Source organism: Vombatus ursinus, unplaced genomic scaffold (genome assembly GCF_900497805.2).
Source record: "Vombatus ursinus unplaced genomic scaffold, bare-nosed wombat genome assembly UNPS02014821.1, whole genome shotgun sequence".
Classification (NCBI taxonomy): domain Eukaryota; kingdom Metazoa; phylum Chordata; class Mammalia; order Diprotodontia; family Vombatidae; genus Vombatus; species Vombatus ursinus.
In genome coordinates, this window is record NW_020954599.1 from 20,130,862 (window position 1) to 20,150,571 (window position 19,710).

Below are 19,710 nucleotides of genomic sequence, written 5' to 3' on the forward strand. Positions count from 1 at the left end.
AAATCTAGTATTTTTATCCCTTACCTATGGCTGTCTAAGAAATGAAGATGCCAGAATGAAAAAAAGAAAGACTATCAAATCAAAAGGGCTATATTTTAAAGTCCATTTTTACCATGCTATCATATATTGATATGTTTGCAGGGAAGACTTTTTATGACAAATAATTATTCTCACTCAATTTTAAGTTTGGGTTCTTTATATAATTTATTGTTGCTGTTATTTTAGAACATTTACAATAGGTTATATATTATTATATCCTTATTAATTACTACAGAGGACTGAAAACATTCTACTGATATTACTATATTTGGGGGAGAGGAGAAAAATATTAAACAAACTGTATGTAGTTAACATCATAATCAAAATCCTTACACTCTGAGGGAAGAAAAGTAGCTTTTCCAAAGTCACCAAATGAATAAAGAATAGATTTGGTAACAAAATTGATATCATTAGCTTCTTTGCCAAATGAAGTGCTGTCATCACGCTACTGCTACTTAATGTATCTATGGAAGATATTTTAATTCTTCAAAATTGAATAAAGTTAAATGATAAAAAATTAATTAAAAAGGATGAAATGAATAATATAAATATTTTAAAACTCAGAGGTAGCCTTACAATTAGCAGCTTATTTAATCTGGTTTTATTAGGTTATAGGAAAACTAGAAAATTAACACAGACAAGATCTTATGCTCAACTATATTGCACATGTGACTACATCATAATGCAAAATATAATAAACTCTCAATAACATTTAAAAAATATAACAATCCCTGAGATTTATTCCTTCTCAATTCAATTCTCACAGGAATAAATATCTATGCATAATAAACAAGGACTCTTTTTCTCCTTTTGAATCATTAAAATACATTTTAAATGAAATTATAGAAGAATTTAGATCTAGAAACAGACGGGAGAAATCTTGCAATTTCATAATTTAGGTAGCATTATAAAACAAAAAAGGAAATGAAAATTACATTTCTTTTCCCCAGGCCATTTCCAGACTTCCTAAATTGTTTTAACCAGTTTGAAAGGAAATAATTTGTTTATGTCATCTTTTATCTTAGACTCTGGAAGACATAATATAGAAAGGTAAGCCACCATTTTTATTTTAAAAAAAAGACATTTTATATAACTTTAAAATCTATAAAGCACTTTACATGCATTTTCTCATTTCAGCGTCACAACAACCCTGTGAAGTAGAGACTAGAGGCATTATTATTCCCATTTTGCAGATGAAGATACTTAAGCTCAGCAAGTGGCCTATGATTTAGCAGTTGTAAGCATTAGAGGCAAGAAAACATGACCCCATTGGCATAGAGAATTTCTGAGATGCCCTTTTTAGGCTACTTCTGGAGAGTCATAGTCTTTGGGGTTGATAATAAGCTCTGACTCAATATCTACCTGGGTTTAGGTCAAGGCAGAAACTTCTTTAGGCCTCAGTTTCCCTACTATCTATAAGATGAGGAGGTTAGACTAGATAATCTCTGAGGCCTCCTCTGGTTCTAAAACCTATGATCTTTTGGTCAATATGATTGTCTTTCCTATTGAGTTAAATGACTTTCTGAGAGGCCTTAAAGTATTTTCTTACACCAGGTTAAAAAAAAAAAACCCTTGTTAGTTAAATAATTCATTATGATATGCCTACATCACCATAGATTTTCTAGTTTCTTTTCATCTGTTCATTATTTTATTTAACTATTGAATAGCCAATCCAGGGATTGGCACACAAGACAATTCTTGATGATACTCTAAGTTTCTTTTATTTCTCTTCTCTCTGTCTTTATCTCTTCTTCTGTTTTACCCTATATTTTTACTTTCTTTTCTTCTTTCCCTCCCTTTTTACTTCTCTGCTGATCAGGCCTTACAACTGCGCATAGCACCTGGAGGTATTGCATAGCCCCACTGATGACACTCATGGACCATGTTCAGTATGGCCGTGCCAAACTACTGCCTTCTGGTCCATAACTCCCCTGTACTGTATGTGTCAGGATGAAGCATGAGAACAAGACAGTCAAGCAGCTACTGAAGAGTGATGAGTAGAAAAGATGCACTGAGAACAACTTCAAAAGATGTTTCCTAGCTGTGGAATGCTGGGAAACTGCAGCAGCTAGACCAACTCAATGTACGTCAATCAAAGATGGAGGGTCTGATTGTGGGCAATGGTTCTGGGCAGACTATGAGGTGGAGAGGCAGGTGGGATACAGCGACAGGGCCTGCAAACTGTGGCTACAGCTACAAATCAGAGGACAATCTTCACATGTATACCACGTGGAAACGACTTGCTTAGACACCACTTGTTATAAGCACACTCACACCCACAGACAGCAATGATGTTAGTGGGTCCAGCTTTCAAAATGAAGGTTAACAATACATATATTTAGGAACACCTCAATGACTTAAATGACTTTTTTCTCTAAGTAAAAATGTTCATAAATGTTTGTTAGATGTATCTCAGCTGTTACTGGAGTTTGTTTAAAAAAATACAAGCCTCTATTGTTAAGCAACAATCAGTTTGCAAGTAACTTTGGTATATTTCACATTGTTGATAATTTGTGATTGATACTGGCCAACTTTTACGCGTAGAGCTGAAGATATTAAGTTTCCTTATCCCTGTTAAACAACAAATAAACACAAAGCCGTTTTGCTAAAGGAGTATTTGAGGGAAAAAAAAAAAAAACCAAACAAATGATGCCTGAGACCAGAGTACTAGGGAAATAACTGAAATGTTGAGAATTTTTTCTAACAAATAAGGAATACGTAAGATTTTCTTAGATGCACACATACTTAAAGAGGCAAGATGAGCCTAAGTTATTTCAAGAGAGACTTAAATCAGGTGTACTTACTAAATGTTTTTATCTTCAGTTTGAGGGGTCATTAAAACCAAAAGAAATTACAATAACCCTCAGAATGTATTATGAGGATCTTACTCTTATCTTGGAATTTAAATGAGACTTGTAAGCACTTATTCAAAACCAACATATTCACAAACAAGAATGAAATCTGGGTATGAAAAACTACTTTTCTCACTTAAACCAGTTATGACCTAATGGATTTAACTCTATTCTCTATCACAAGCAGAACGGTATTTCTCTAATATCAGATAAACAGGATGTCAGAGGAGACACTATATACATATATGAAGTACACCAGAGAAGTTCCCTCCAGATTTTCCTATTCTACTTAACACAAAGTTAAAAACCATTCCAGAAAATGATACAACTTATTTCCTTTTCTTTTTATTTCTCTCCCTTCACCGTGGCTATGTTTCTTTTTTTATGAATATTATTTATTTTAAACATTCTTTTCTTTTTAAATTTTGCATTCCTACTTCTCTCCTTCCTCTCACCCTCCCCTAGGAGGCAATATATCAATTATACATGTGAAATTATGCAAAAATATTTCAATATTGTCTATATTTCAAAAAAAAGTAAGAAAAATAAAGAGAAAATTATACTTCAATTTGCAGAGTTCACCAGCTCTCTCTCTGGAGGTGGATAGCAATTTTTTTTTTTAATCACGAGTCCTTTGGATTGTCTTGATCAGAATAGTTAAGTCTTTTGTATTTGATCATCATCATTATACATTGCTGTTACCATGCACAATGATTTCCAGGTTCTTTTTACTTCACTTTGCATCAGTTCATATATGTCTTCCCAGGTTTTTCTGAAACCACCCCCCTCATCATTTCTGATAGCACAATAATACTCCATCATAGTCATATGCCACAACTTGTTTAGCCATTTCTCAATTGATGAGCATCCCCTCAATTTCCAATTCTTTGCCACCACAAAAAAGAAGTGCTATAAATATTTTGTGCATATAGATCCTTTTCATTTTTCTTTGACATTTTTGAGGTACCATAATGGTATTGCTAGGTCAAAGGGTTTGCATAGTTTTATAGCGTTTGGGCCCAGTTCCAAATTGTTCTCCAGAATAGTTGGACCAGTTCACTACCCCACCAACAGTCATTACTGTGCTTATTCTCCCCTCATCTACTCTAGTATTTGTCATTTCTGATAGGTGTGAGGTGGTAATTCAGAGTTGTTTTAATTTGCCTTTCTCTAATCAATAGTGATTTATGCAGTTTTTCATATAACTATAGATAGATTTGATTTCTTCTTCTGAAAACTATGTGTTTATATTTTTGACCATTTATCAAATGAAGAATGGCTTTTATTTTTCTAAGTTTGACTCAGTTCTATACTTAGTATATATTTGAGAAATGAGGCATTTATCAAAGAAACTTACTACAAATTTTTTTATCTTACTTCATTGTCTATGGCACCTTTTAGCAAAATGTTGTTTCCCTGATTATCCCTTTTAATTAGGTCTATTTTTGCTTTTGATCTGTCTCAGATTATTATTGCTTCTTCTGCCTTCTTCTAGTTTGGCTAAAGCATATTAGATTCTACTCCTGCCCCCGATTTTAAATCTGTGTGTACCTTTTTGTTTCAAGCGTGTCTCTTGTAAACAACATATTATTAGATTCTGGTTTCCAACCTGTTCTGTTATCTTCTTCCATTTTATGGGTGAATTCATCCCATTCATATTCACAGTTATGATTACTGTGTTTTTCCTTCCATCTCATTTTATTCAGTTTCTTCTTCTTCTTCTTCTTCTTCTTCTTCTTCTTCTTCTTCTTCTTCTTCTCCTCCTCCTCCTCCTCCTCCTCCTCCTCCTTCTCTTTATCGTCAACCTCCTCAAAAGTCTTTTTTTTTTTGCTTCTAATCACTGCCTCCTTTAATCTGTTCTCCCTTTTATCACCCTCTCCCCCATCTCTTATCCCCTTCTACTCCTATTTCCCTATTGGGTAAATTGCATTTCTATACCCAACTGTGTGTCTATGTGTGCGTGTGTGTGTATGTGTGTGTGTTCTTCCTCTTCAAATCAATTCTGATGGAAGTGAAGTTCAGGTATTGCCCCCCCCCCCCATTTTCCGCTCCATTGTGAAAGCTCTTCCTTGTGTCCTTCTTTTATGTGAGAAAATTTTCCCCATTTTACCTCTCCCTTCTCCCTTCTCACTGTGCATTTCTCTTGCCTCTTTTTCATCCCTTCATTTTTCTTCTCTTTTTTTTTTTTGGAGGTCGTTCAACCTAATTGAAATGCCCTCTACTTATATAAACTCCTTTTAATTGCCCTAATAATGATAAAGTTCTTAGGAGTTACAGATATCATCTTCCCATACAGGAATGTAAACAGTTTAATTTGTTGAGTCTCTTATAATTACTCTTTCACGTTTATCTTTTTATGCTTCTCTTGAGTCTTCTGTTTGGATGTCAAATTTTCTTTTCAGTTCTGGTCTTTTCATCAGGAATGTTTCAAAGTCTTCTATTTCATTAATTACCTATTTTTTCCCCTGAAGGATTATATTTGGTTTTCCTGGGTAAATTATTCTTGGTTATAATCCTAGCTCCTTTGCCTTCTGGAGTATCATAGTCTAAGGTTTCCACTCCTTTAATATGGAAAGCCCTAAATCTTGTGTGATCTTGACTACGGCTCCACAATACTTCAACTGTTTTCTTTCTGGAAGCTTGAGGTATTTTCTCTTTGACCTGGGAACTCTGGAATTGGGGTATAATATTTCTGGTAGTTTTCATTTGGGGATTTCATTCAGGAGGTGACCACTGGATTCTTTTAATTTCTATTTTACTCTTTGAATCTAGGATATCAGTGTAGTTTTGCTTTATAATTTCTTGAAATATGATGTCTAGGCTCTTTCTGTGATTATGGCTTTTAGGTAGTCCAATAATTCTTAAATTATCTCTCCTAGATCTATTTTCCAGGTCAATTGTTTTTCTGATGAGATATTTCATGTTTTCTTTTATTTTTTTATTCTTTTGACTTTGTTTTATTGTTTCTCAATGTCTCATGGAGTCATTTGCTTCCATTTGCCCAATACTAATTTTTTAAGGAATTATTTTCTTAAGTAAGATTTTTGTACGTCTTTTAGAATTTGGAGTATTCTATTTTTAAGAAGTTCTTCAGTGAATTTTTGTACCTCTTTTCTCATTTGACCCATTCTGCTTTTTAAGCAGTTATTTTCTTCAATAAAATTTTGTGCCTCTTTTACTATTAAGCCAATTTTGTTTCTTCAGTCATTATTTTGTTCAGAACTGTTTTGTGCCTCTTTTACCAAGTTGTTAATTTGCTTGCATCCCTCTCATTTCTTTTCCCATTCTTTTTCTCTACCACTCATCTCTTTCTTTAACTCTTGTTAAGGAATTCTTGTGGGTTTTGAGTCCAATTAGCATTTTTCTTTGAGGCTTTGTTTGTAGTTGCTTTTACACTGTTGTCTTCTTCTAAGTTTATGTCTTGGTCTTCTGGACCACTGTAGTAGCTTTTTAGGGTCAAATTATTTTTTTGTTTGCTCATTTTCCAGCAAATTTCTTGACTTTAAACTTTATATTAAAATTGGGCTCTACTCACCTGGGAGTAAAGAGGCACTGGGACAAGCTTCAGGTTTTTTCATGCTGCTGTTTCCAGAACCAGTTCTGGTGGTCTGCAGGTTTTTGGTGCTTCTAAGATGGTATGATGTGGGGAGAGTGTGGTCACTGCTTTTCTGATCTGTGTCTTTACACAGGAAGAGCCCCTGCTCCCCTGTAGTTACATGTACTGGTGCTCCTCCTTGTTTTGGAACTGTGACCAGAGCTCCTGCTCCTTTGTGACCAACCACCAGCACTCCTCTCCACCCTGGAACTATGACACAGAACTACTCATGGGCAATAGAATTGCTAATCAGTACCAGCTGGACCCAGTACCAGTAAAGGGTCCGTTATAGTCACTTTCTGACCAGTTGTTTTATCCCCTTAGGGAGACTCAAGGAGAAAGGGGAGAAAGAGAGGAAAGAGAAGGGGAATGAAGGAAGATCACTGTTCCCTTCCTTGTAGGGGTGGCCTATCACATTTCATTTCATTTTCTACTATGTTAAGAAAGGATTATCTTCCATCTTCATTAAGCATATTTCTAAGAGAAGATAACTGTGGATAAGATATAGGAAATATTCTTTCTCTTAGTTTCATGTTGAAGTTATCTATAAAATTCCAAGCCTTCTAGAGAATGATGCAAATGAGGACTTGAAACAAATATGTAAATTAAACAAACAAACAAAGAAAATCCACAAATATTGCTGGGTGATTGGGCCAATAAGAAATGATCAAATGAGATAATATATGTAAAATGCTATGCAAACCTTAAAAGCAATATATAAATGTTAGTAATTATTATTCTTGTTGCTGTTATGCTATTTTCTGAAACGCCGAAGGAGTTAAAAAAAAAGGATAGGGAAGAGAATAAGCATTTACATAGCTCCCACGTGCCAGGCATTATGCTAAGGGCTTTACAAATATTTTCTCATTTGATCCTCACAATAACCCTGCCAAGTAGATGCTGTTATTATTTTTATTTTACAGTTGAGGAAACTGAGGAAGGTAGAGGTTAAGTGGCTTAGTCGGGGTCACATGGCTAGTAAATGTCTGGGATTGGATTTGAACTCAAGTCTTCCTGACTCTAGGACCAGCACTCCATCCATTGTACCATCTAGCTGCCTCAAATATACTCTTCATTTGCTAAACACATCTTGTCTAACAAGCCTGGTATCAGCATTGCACTGAGTTGCTCTTCACTGGAGCACATAAGACTAAGCACTGATGAGTAGACTGATTAAAGAAATTACTCCTCTGTAGCTTCTGTAAATGTATTGACTTGCCCACATTATGGGTAAAGACAGATGAGTGATTCAGTGTAATAAATACAGTAAGGTATCTGTTCTACCAACTTTTTCTAATTGCTCCATTCAACTGAAAGTGATGCAGAAAACTTGTTGACTATAAGCCTTTTTTGCTTTCCCAAATGTCCATGACTACATAGTCATTGAAAATGTCCTGGTTCTTTAGTTTGTATTAGATATGAAATTTTCCAGGAAGATCTTTTTATTTGGGGCAACCAAAAAAATAATACCAGTAATGGCTACATAGTTATTTAAAAACAAACACTGTAATGATATTGTTTCAGGAATTAAGAAACTATTAAAAAACAAACAAACTAATGTTCAACTTCCTTTGATATGTGCCTGCCAAGTGATTCAATTGGACTACAAAGGCATTGTGAATAGAATAAAAGAGCTGCTATAAACTAATACGCTACATTAAGGAAAATAATACTATGAAGAACTGAAACAAAATAATATAATCAAAACAACTGGTGGCAAAAAATAAAAATTTAAACAAGCAAATTCACTTATATCAGAATGTGTACTACATATGTGCAGAGCTCCTTAGGAAATAACAGTAAATACGGCAGGATTTTGAAAATTTCTCATATCCAACACCAGAAAAAAACACTAAAGAGAATTTTAAAAATCATGAAGAAATGTAATAATACACAAAAGCACCTGATAATGAAATAGCAAAAGGAGAGTTATAAATATCACCCTGGAGACAATAGTGTATCAGAAGAGCCTGGCTCTCTAACAATGTAGTTTGTCATTTTCAAAGTTGGTTTTTCAAGTGGGTTTTATAATATTATTTTTTCCTGCTCCTAATCAGTGATTTCATCAATATGAAAACTGTCTTCACTGATATGGATCAGCTGCTCATCATCTGCACCTTCTAGTCTTAGGGAGTTGTCTGGAGGACTGAAAGGCTACATAACTGCCCATGGTCACCTAAGCCATCTGGTTTCAAAGTGAGACATAAACTCCATGGAGTTTTCCTGATTTCAAAGATGACTCTCTCTCTGCCATTATGCCATACTTTTCTTCTGATATTCCACTTATCCACCTACAGTTTTAAATGAAATCTGCTACCTGATATAATTATACATTGATGCAATGTCACTTGAATAAACAAAAGTGAAGTCTGAGGCTTTAAAATTACATTATAAGATTAAGTATCCATCAAATCTAAGACAATCATAAGCATACTTTAAATTAAAAAAAATTTAAATAAAAAAAGAAAAATAAATTAAAAAACTTTAAGTAAAATAAAAATCCTTTAAATAAAAAACAATAAGCGTACTTTGGATATTATTATTATAATACCATTTAGAAAGACAACAATATTCTTGTCTCAAAAAATAATCCACTCCTTTATTTGTCCATTAATATCAATCTACATGTGCCTCAGTTTTCCAGATGTTTAGAGTATAATCATACCTTTCACATCTTCGTCCTCAATGGTTGTATTGGAACTCTCAGTGGACTCCTGTTAAGAAGCAGACATAATTAAGATGCATATGGTAGCCTCACATCGGTATTCTCACACATTTAAGCAAGTAACACAGCTTGTGGTGCACAGGACATGCATATCCCAAAGCCAGGTATGTGAATGTGTTCACATGCAAATGGGCACATAGACTATGATGGTTTTAGCAGGAACAAAATGCTAGATACTCTGTCCATTTCAAAAGGGAGTACTGTGATGACATGATCAATTTTGGGATGGATATAGGCTGGGTGACTTGTAGAGTCCAAAGATCCTACACTTTATTTAAAAAATGAACAACTGAACTTGAATCGTTTATTCTACACTTTTTTTTTTTTACAAAGGAAGTGCTCTTCTGAATCTTAGTAGAGAAGTCCCATTTCATATTAATAAATATCAACTTCAGAATATGAGAAATTTCATTATTTTTCAACAAATTTGCTACTTTTTGTTGAATACTTAATCAATTTAAACTACTGTGCTAAGCTCTATACATAGTGACATTGTTTTTCTTTTTTCTTTTCTTCTCTTAGGTCTGCACCTGTGGTTTCATTTTTGTGGGGAACCTGAAGTCAGCAAGAGTTGAGTCTGAATCTTGCCTCAGATACATACTAGCTGTGTGACCCTGGGCAAGTCACTCAGTTCCCATACCTGTAAAATAGGGAGGGGAGAAGGGGGTTGGAGCCAACTTTTTTTAATGTTCTTTCTGGGTTTGAATGTTAGATGGCTCAAGGGATAGAACAGCTAGGTTCAAATCCAGCCTCTGACACTTACTAACTCTGTAATGCTAATAATAAGCAAGTCCCTTACCCTCTCAAACCTCAGTTTCTTCAATTGCAAAATGAGGATAATAATAGAACCTAGTTGCCAGGGTTATTGTGAGGATAAAGTAAGATATTTTTTATATCTTATAAAAAAGCCTTACACCACTATAAAAATGTTACCTAGCTATTACTGTTAACAACCTATCTACTATCTGACATTCTGTTCATATGATTTTACACATGCAAACTGCATCCACTGATAAATAAAACCAATATGTAACTTTTAGTTTCATGGAGTTGTTTAAGATGCTGAGAAGCTGAGTGAATTGCCCAGGGACACAAAGCCAGTATGTGTTAGAAGAGGGACCTCAATCTAAGTTTCCCTAACTCCGAGGCCAACTGTTTATCAATGACACCACACCACCTTTCAGCATATATAACTTCTTCTTGTGAGTAGAATGGTGCATTTGGGAAGAAATTCCATTCAACAATTTGATGAAGAGATAGGATAATAGAATCAGATATATATTGAAACCGATTTTGAAAGAAATTGCCTTGAGATAAAAACTACGGAGCTCTGACAAATACACTTTCACTGACTGCTAGATGTATTTGTCATATTTTTTTTTCTAAATCAGAAAACAGTTCATATTGGTAAGACCCCTTCTCCCATAATGAAAAGGCAAGGCTACATACATGTGTATCAATGAAACACTATATGAAGTGAAAGATTAGTAAGACACATAAAAGGACACTGCCAACGTTGAAAGATGTGACTATTTCTAAAATTGTTTGATAATATGATAATACTTTTCAGTCCCAAATGATCCTGTAATCTTTTTTATTTTGTTTTCTTTTTTTGAGGGGGAGAGGAAAAAAAAGTCCACAAAAGTATGCCATGTTTGTTATTAACATGTCATTAGAAAAAAAAAATTGCATCCTTAACTTATTAAACTGTAAATGACTTCTGAGGAAAAAAAAATAGGCTCAGGCTTTCAATTAGAGATCACACATTCAGTGAAGTAAAAACATTTTTTAAAGTGATTAGAAAATAATTACAACTCTGGTCAGTGTCCTTTTCTGAAACTATATAAAAAAAGTGAAAATGGTCAAAACCACTGAATACACTATTTACATGGAAAGTACAAGCATAAATCAAGCATATAAAAGGCACTATATACAGAAAACCATCCCCATGCTTTTTGGAGGGTGACATGGTGTTCGATTCCAATCCATGATGCAGGTAAATGTCACAGCCATACCATGCGCTGTAAAACTAAAGTCAAGGATGGAGGAAGAGAGAACACCATGCAACAGCTCTCACAAGGAATGTAGCTAGTGCTATTGAAGCATCCATGCTGGTTGCTATGCTTGGTCTTTCATTTTTTGCAGATGACGACCTTTAATGATAACTTTGGGTTTCTTTTTGTTTGTTTTTCGGTTGTTTTAATTTTGTTTTTTTTCATGTGATCGTTTTGACTTCCTGAAGAAGTCAAAGGAGAAATCGGAGAGTCTGAAGAAATTCTATATCTAAATTCCATGGCAATGCAATAAATCTAAAATGTTAGTGCCACAAACACCAATACTTTATCCCTCCCCTTCTTCTGTTTTGTGGATTTTTAGTTTGGTAAGTTAAGGTTATGCCACAGGGAAATTGTAACCTAGGTCTTGAACATTACCTTGAGAGAAATATGGCCTATGATTGAATATAGAATTTGACAAAGAAAGATGGTAAAAATCTGTTTTCCTCTAGAGATGAAATAAGCTATATAACAGATGAATCAGAGACATGTAATGAATTCAGAAATTTTTTCCTTTCATCCTTTAGATACTTATGCAAGTGTAAGTTATTTGTCCCCCCCAACATGCTGAGCAACCACATGATTTATTATTTTAGAGCAGATATAACCATCGTCTTCTTGGCCTTTAGTTCCTCAGTCTGAGCAATGACATTTCTTTTCAGGACTTGCACATGAGAAGACAAGGAACACAATATATGGGAGAGAAGCCTCCCACGTTCTGCTCAAAGTCATGCAGAAAAACAAATACGTAGAAATTAAAAACGAAACACCTTGACAACAGAACTGATCCAAACTCAAAAGCTATGCCAAACCAAGACAACTCCCTGCCAACCCGAGTGGTAAAGTCTTAAGGAAAGCTATATGATGTAGCAACAATATCTAGAATTCCATGCAGAAAACATAACCACAGTCTGCTGCATGAACATGCAGAGCGAAAGAAGAGCAGACAGAAGGGCTTCAGACACACAATCATCTTCAGAAAGACCAGGAATAACGAGGGATTTAAGTATACCATTTTTCTTTCAAGGCTTTTTTTGGGTGTAAGTTCCTTAAACAAATTAGACCTACTAGGTTCTTGGGTTTCAAAAAAAATTAAAAGAGAAAGATATGATGAAGATGTGTTTGCCTAATTCTCCACAATGAACTCATTTTGTTTGACTCTTCTGTGAAATGTAAAAGCATCTTGTGGAAAAAAAAAAGCAAGATGGAGTTGATTCTTTCTGAATACCTTGTTTCCATCAGGGTTGTGGATTACGGTAGTTTGGGGCTCCTGAGTGAGAACAAAATAGAGAAAGAAACAGTTTGCATTGGTACGTTTGTCTTACTGGTGTAAGGGATAGAGCAAAGGGAGCCAACTTAAAAAAAAAAACACCATTAACAACGACAAGAGCGGAAGCAATGTTAACTGCTGTCAGAGGTTGCAGCTAACAAGTTCTTGGATGAAAAGTTTTCTGCCTGATCAGCTCATAAAATATAACATCTCCCTACTGTAGCAGCATGCAAAAGACCTTATTCGTGGTCCAGGTACACAAGGCTTTGAAGTGAGGCACTCACTGTTTCACATTTTAACTTCCTCATTTTTAAGGTTTATGGTTTATTCTATACAATTGTATCCCATAGTGCCGACCAAATCTTTCCATAATGCACAATTTAAAGAATGAAGGGGAAAATGTTGATGAGCTCAGAAACAACTCTATAAATACAGGTTTGCTTTTTCTAATGCTACAAAGCAGGGCTTACTTGTTCATTTTGTTGATTGTCCACAATAGAGAAAATTCCAATAATGCAGATGAAACTGAAAAAATGTATCATACCTGGTATGTGTGTGTGTGTCTGTGTGTCTGTGTGTCTGTGTGTGAGTTTATTTTTAACCTTTCCCTGCACATCTCAGCAGACTAACTGGAAGTATTAATTGCCTAGAGCACTGAGAGATTGTGACTTGCCTGGGTTAGCCAATTTTTATCATAGACAGGATGACCACAGATCTTCCTGATTCCAAGACAAGCTATTTCTCTATCCACTATACCACAATGCTTCTCACTTATTCCCAGCTGTATTTTCTTCAATTCTAAAATTATGATTCATATAATAGGAAGGAATAGAGAAAAATCAGGAGTGAACTGAATACCCTTTGGAAACATTGGAACCTATTTTGATAACTACATAGAAACAGATTCAAGATATAGTTACTATATCCTAAAGGTAAATATATGAGAATGGATTAAATAATTCATCTCTACTTATTCAAACATATTCTCTATATAGGCAAATGTTAGCAAAAATGAGTAGCAAAACAGGCATCTCTGATTTAAGAGCTAGACAGATTCTAGCAAAGTCTGCCACACAACATTTCTGTAAACCAAATACGACCTTCCCAATGATATTTCCATGATAAAACTGAAGAAGCACTCCCATTGTAGAGAATAATTCTCAATATGGTACATTGAAAAAAATTTTGGAAAGAAGAAATTAATAAGGTGACAATATTCCATATATACCTTTGGACAAGCTGTTCCTCCCTCCCCCCACCTATGGAATGCTCTTTCTCCTTGCTTGTGCCCCTTGGAATCCCTACCCCACTTTAAGGCTTAGCTCACATTCCCTGTTCCTCCCTCTAGTTGTTAGACCTCTCTCCACTACCCAAATTACTTTTTATTTACTTTTTATATAGTTTATATTTGTTTTTCTGTGTATGTGTTTTCCCACCAGTAGATCATATAATCTCCTCAGGGTCAGGGACTGTTTTCTTTTTGCGAAGTTGCATCTCCCATACTTATCCCAGTGCCTGCCTTGTAGTAGGTTCCTAATAAATGCTTCTTGAAACATGCCTCCGAAAAAAAGTTAAGAGAAGTTTTCAGTCAGTGAAGGCACCTGTTGAATACAATCCCGCCCTACCCTTCTGCTGAGGTGGGAGTTTCACAAATGTGGAACATAGCATGTTATTTTCAGACTTCTGCAATGTACTTACTGATCAGTGTTGATTTGTTTTCCTTTTCTCTCTCTTTTTTAATCTCCAAAACTATTATTTGTGGTTCTCTGGGAGGGGTAAGGGCAGAGATACCAAGGAAAATATTGATGATGTAAAAAAAACAGATCTTGACAAAAATTTATTTTAAAATAATTATTTTTGAACTGGTTCAAATGTCAGTTCTATGGCAGGCAGGGTACTGACATATAAGCCTTCCTATTTATACTGGGAGTTATAGTTTACTTTTACTTGACAATCCTTTCCAACTTTGGAGTCTTCTTTCTGTCTCTTGACACTTTGTGATTAATCTGTAGAGATTATTTTCAGGGATGTTCTGGGTCAACATTCCTGGGACCCAAAGATGTACCTTTTATGCTTGCCCCTTTTGTTTTTGAGTCTCACAATACTTACTAGAGCTGCACTACAGTATCATGATTGATCAGTAATAATAAGAACTAGCATTTATATGGTACTTTAAAGCTTGCAAAGTGCTTTACAAATATCTCCTTTTGTTCTCATGACAGCCTTAGAAAGTAGGTTGCTATTATTATTTTTAATTTACATGTGGCACTACCATACAACACATCATGCCCAACATTTTTTAAAGTTTGAGACTTTGGATTATGTAAAATGAAGAATTCTCTACTTAAAAATTTCCCTGAATTTGAAATTATATATGTCAAGCTTCCTCAGAATGATAGATACTTTAAAGGAAAATTTCCAAGATGAGAAGGGTTTCCTAGAAATAATTTATCAAAGCACAGTATGATGTGAGAAACATTCTGAAATTCAGAGACTTAAATCTCATAATTTAAATTTGAAGATTAAAAATAATTCAGTGCCTGCCAATTTCCAAGGGATTGAAATGACAACAGCTGATGTTTGCTCAAGTCCTTCTAACAACCAACAATGTTTTGTAGTATTATTGTCTGTATTAGAGAGAAACAGTGCAACATGAAGATTTTTTTTTTCAGATTCAGTGGTGCCTTTTGAACTCATTAAGAGAAGTCTTCCAAAGCCTTGTTGGCTTCCAGATAAGATGGAAGCTGGAAATCTAAATAAGGCCTACTTGACTGCTGCCTGACGGCAATCCTCTTAGCTCTCCTTGATGTCACCAACTGGGCCAAAGAAAAAGAATCATCATTTACATATTTCAGAGCTAAGAGCTTCATCAGGAGAAGAGCTAAGAGCACCCAAGGCAAAATCTATTCTGCTTCTAGCACAGCATGCAAACAGGACCAGCTATCAACAACACAACTCTCAATCCCATGTCCAGTTGAGAAATGAAACAATCTCATGTTAGAAACACATTGCTGGCTTCCTCACAAAATAAAACAAAAGCAAAAGCAAAACCACACAGAACAGACCACTTTAAAAAAAAATCACATCTTGAAAAGCAAAACAATTGTGAAAACAAATGAAACAACAGAAAATAGTAAAGAACTTAAGTTTGGGTTGAAAAGAAGAATTCAGGTATACCAGCGCTGGGGTAGGAATATTTTCTTTGGGGCTGGTTACCACGTTGGTTTTGCTGTTGATCTGTAGGTATGCAGAAAATAGAAACAGACAAGCCTTAAACCTCCTGGTAAGCCAATAGATATAGAGATCTATAACACAGCATGTCTATATCGAAAATAGACATGGAGATCAAGAGCAACTCAAGATGAAGTCATGAACTTGAAAGAAAGAAACCATGATGGCCGGCAGGTTTGACGATCAGTTCTAGTCTCTGGTACCCATCGTCTAGTTATAGTATTTGTGATGGCTGCATTATAAATCAGGCCTTGGCTGCTTCAGTGAGACGCTGGGATGCCACGTTAGTAACCAGGCAGAGGGGCTGCTTCTAAAAGGGAACTCGAATTAATTCAATGCCCATATAAGCGTTTTCAAACTCTCTGAGTTAGGTTTCCCAGGTTTCAGTTGGGCACCCGAATGAAGAGTTCTTCAATTCTCTTTATTCTTGGGCCTGAAGTCAAAAGCAAAATACAGAAGAGATTTTCTCTGGTGAGTCACCATCTGTTTGTTTGCTCTGTGGATAATCCGATTAGGAATTTAAGCTTTTGGTTGAAGTGTGGGCTTTGTCACACCTTAAAAACTGTTGAAGATGAGTTTGCTGCAAGAATAAATTTTCATTTTAAATGGGCATGTCAAAGAGCTAAACTTAGATAACCATCCCTTTTTAAGGCTATTCTGGATATAAAGAGAATTTTTTGTACTGTTGCTCAAAAGGAAACAACATGAATCATTTGTTATAGTACCCTTACTATGGTTAACCACTACTTTCCAACATTCTCTCAGCATCTCCCTATAGCCAATCAGTTTGGCTGTACATCACTCCCAGTGTGTAAGTTACCAAATTATGATTCAAGCAATTGAAACAAGACAGTGACAACTGCAATGGTCCCTGCAATGGAGAAAGGAAACCAGTGAGGTATAAACTTATTATTGCACGGGGTGTGAATTGGGCTGGGCTGAGGTGGATGGGTACTGAAATTGCAGTGCAAAATATTAAATTGTTAATACTTTGAAATTCATAGATTTACCAACTAGTGAACACAGATAGAAACTGACATGTTGTTAGGACTCTGGCCTCTCAGTATTTTCATTAATTATTATGAAAAAATAAACAAAGCAATATATCACCTAAAGAAATGCCAAAATATGTTACAAAGAATCACATGTGGCGGCTTAAAGGGAATAGTTTCAAACATTAGGGTCAAATAAAACAGGTAAAGACCAAACAAGCAACGTAATCTGATTGGTTTCTTTATGCTGCTTTTTGCACAAATTCTTTTTTAAACTGCCACTTACTTACCAATGGCAGAAGAGGTCAGAAAATGACAAAATTAATTTATGAATGATGACATTTTACTATTCTATACTGTGTTGCATTAATACACACTGTGTGATTGGAAGTATATTGTTGTGCGTGTGTGTGTCTTTTTAACAAGATTTAGCAGTGAGTTCGGTGACATGCAAGTAAAGGAAGAAAGACAAAATTCTGGTAGTGTTACTAGGAACCCTTCTGTGTTTTAGGTCATAAGTGAAAATTTTACTGCAGCTTTTGGCTAAATTTTTATGTAACTGACATTTTGGGGTCAACATACATAAAACTCAACATATCAATTTGTGCTCTGGCATAAAAGAATTTAAAAAGAGACACTTTAGGCTATTAATAGGGGAGCAAAATACAGGATTTAAGTTAGTACAGAAAAAAAGGGAAAAGTGCATTTCCTATTTAGGAAAAATAACTATAATTTAGGAAAAATATAGTTGTCTTTTAATCAAATATTGGAGTTTCTTAGGATGAGAGCAGGACAAATAGTCACTAAGTTGTGGATATGATTCTCATGTCACTGAAAAATGAACAGAATCTAAATAAATATTTTTGAGTTGATTTAATATCTATTTTGAGGCAGAGGATGACTAATATTTCTTCTTGGAGTTAGGTAGCCAAATAGCCCCATTCTAGCCAAAATGGCTCTCTCAGAACACACCTACATACACACACACACACACATATATATATAGATATAGATATATAGATATATAACTAGTCATTTTCTTGAGAATGAAAAATTAGGCCTTTCTATTTTGCTGAGGCATCCTCGCAATTTTAAAAAATCATGTGTTAAGTGAGGGAGCCTTGATCTTCATTATCAGTAATGTTTAAATGTACTTGAATTAAAATTTTTTTTTCTAAAACAAAAAAGTAAAGGCTGGCCATAAAAAATTAAATGTAGCCATAGTTGCTATCAAAATATAAAATACTCTTGCTTTAGAAAATAAAAATACTGATTGTGTATAAAACTGAAGTTCAAATGAACAGAGAGAGGGACCCAGACTATGATTCTATTGATAGAAGGCACTCCCACATGAGAAGCTTCCCTTTACCAATGCAAGTCAGCACGTATGCTGCAATTTATTGTCTTTGAGAGCTGACTGGCACAGAGAGATGAAGTCACTTGCCCAAGGTCTCACAGACAGAAAGCATTGGAAATAGGTCTGTCTGGTTCCAAGACCAAGTCTCTATCTACTACACCAGTTTGCCACTCAATAGAACTAAAAAAAGGTAAGATCAAAAAAGAAAAAAAAGCCACCAATTTTACATGTGATCAGCATTTCTTTTATATTGGAAAAGCCAGCATTTTTGTTTTTATCAGTTTCTTTTTAAAACATGAATCTAGTGCTTAAATAATAATGGGAATTGTATAAAGAAGGAATATTGATTTTTTTTGCCATGATTTAACATTAATATCCTTTTTTTTTTTTTTTGGAGATATTTGGAATTAAGTGACTTGCCCAGGGTCACACAGTAAGTGTCTGAGGCTGGATTTGAACTCAGGTCATCCTGATTCCAGGGCTGGTGCTCTAGCTGCCCCAACATTAATATTTAAAATCCAGGAACAATTCCACTAGCGAAGCTTAACCAGATTTTAACTCTTACTTGGACCTATTGTAAATAGGTTGTAAATGTCAAAACATAGATACAACTAATGTAATATAAAGATACTAAGGCCATGTCTTATGTGGTAAATAAGGTAGAGATTGAGATGAGGCTGGTTTTCTTTAGTTTTGTTTAGTTATTTTTTTCATAACCATGAACCCTATCAATTAAATTGATTATTATGTGATCTGCACTAATTGGATAACAGTTGAAACAAGAAGATTAACTCTACTGCAGTCTGTTCATTCTGACCAATAGAGATCTGGGCTCAGTCTAACCTAGGAAAAAATCCTTTCAACATGAAGAAAAACAGGGGATGAAAGGAATTCATTGAATGTGACAACATTTCTGCCCTTGGTGGTTGATGTTTTTAAAGTTTTGGTTTAAAGAAAGGGGGAAAAAAGTATTCTTCTACTGTGGAGGGGAGTAGTGCTTGTTGGTGATAGGAATCAACACTGTATTTTAAGAGACCTGTCACTTATACTAAGATGTCAATATTTTATTTCTAAAGTGTGAATGTTTCACAGGAGGAAAAGTCTGGCAGATAAAGGTCCTCACCATCATCTGAACACTCGAACTGGACTTCCTTTTCTGAATTGACCAGTCAAGGAGAAAGGAAAAGAAGAAAATGTGACCGGTTGAATTTGAAGTTTCAACGCATTGAGTATACAAATAGCTTTGTCTTTAGAAAGAAGATCTGCGCTGCGTGGGGTGGGGATGTTTGGTGCGGAATACTTCAGGAAATGTTCATTCTACACGGGTAAGCCCTCCCAGCAGTCATGTAACCCCTGCTTCACAAAACTGTACAGAAGAATTTCATGGGACAGCTAAAACCCTTATTAGACTTTAAATAGCATATGTCACATTGGAAACTTCAGATGACAACTGTCATTATTAAAATATAAATTTAAAACATAGGATATGATTACAGGTTAGTGAGAACAATCCTTGATCCAATGGCAAATCTTACCCTGACAAAAAATAGAAAGATTACTGTAACCAAAGTCCTTAAAATGTCCAAATTAAGCAT

At 35.0% G+C, this 19,710-nt stretch overlaps 1 protein-coding gene across 3 annotated transcripts in view; it reads right to left on the bottom strand.

Annotated features, from left to right (window-relative positions):
* Positions 1-19,710, bottom strand: part of CAMK2D (calcium/calmodulin dependent protein kinase II delta) — a 340,685-nt gene that overhangs the window by 29,879 nt on the left and 291,096 nt on the right. For all 3 annotated transcript variants that reach the window (XM_027837545.1, XM_027837546.1, XM_027837547.1), the window contains one exon: positions 9,152-9,200. In XM_027837545.1, coding sequence (XP_027693346.1) covers positions 9,152-9,200 — 49 coding nt within the window. The remainder of the gene's footprint in view (positions 1-9,151; positions 9,201-19,710) is intronic.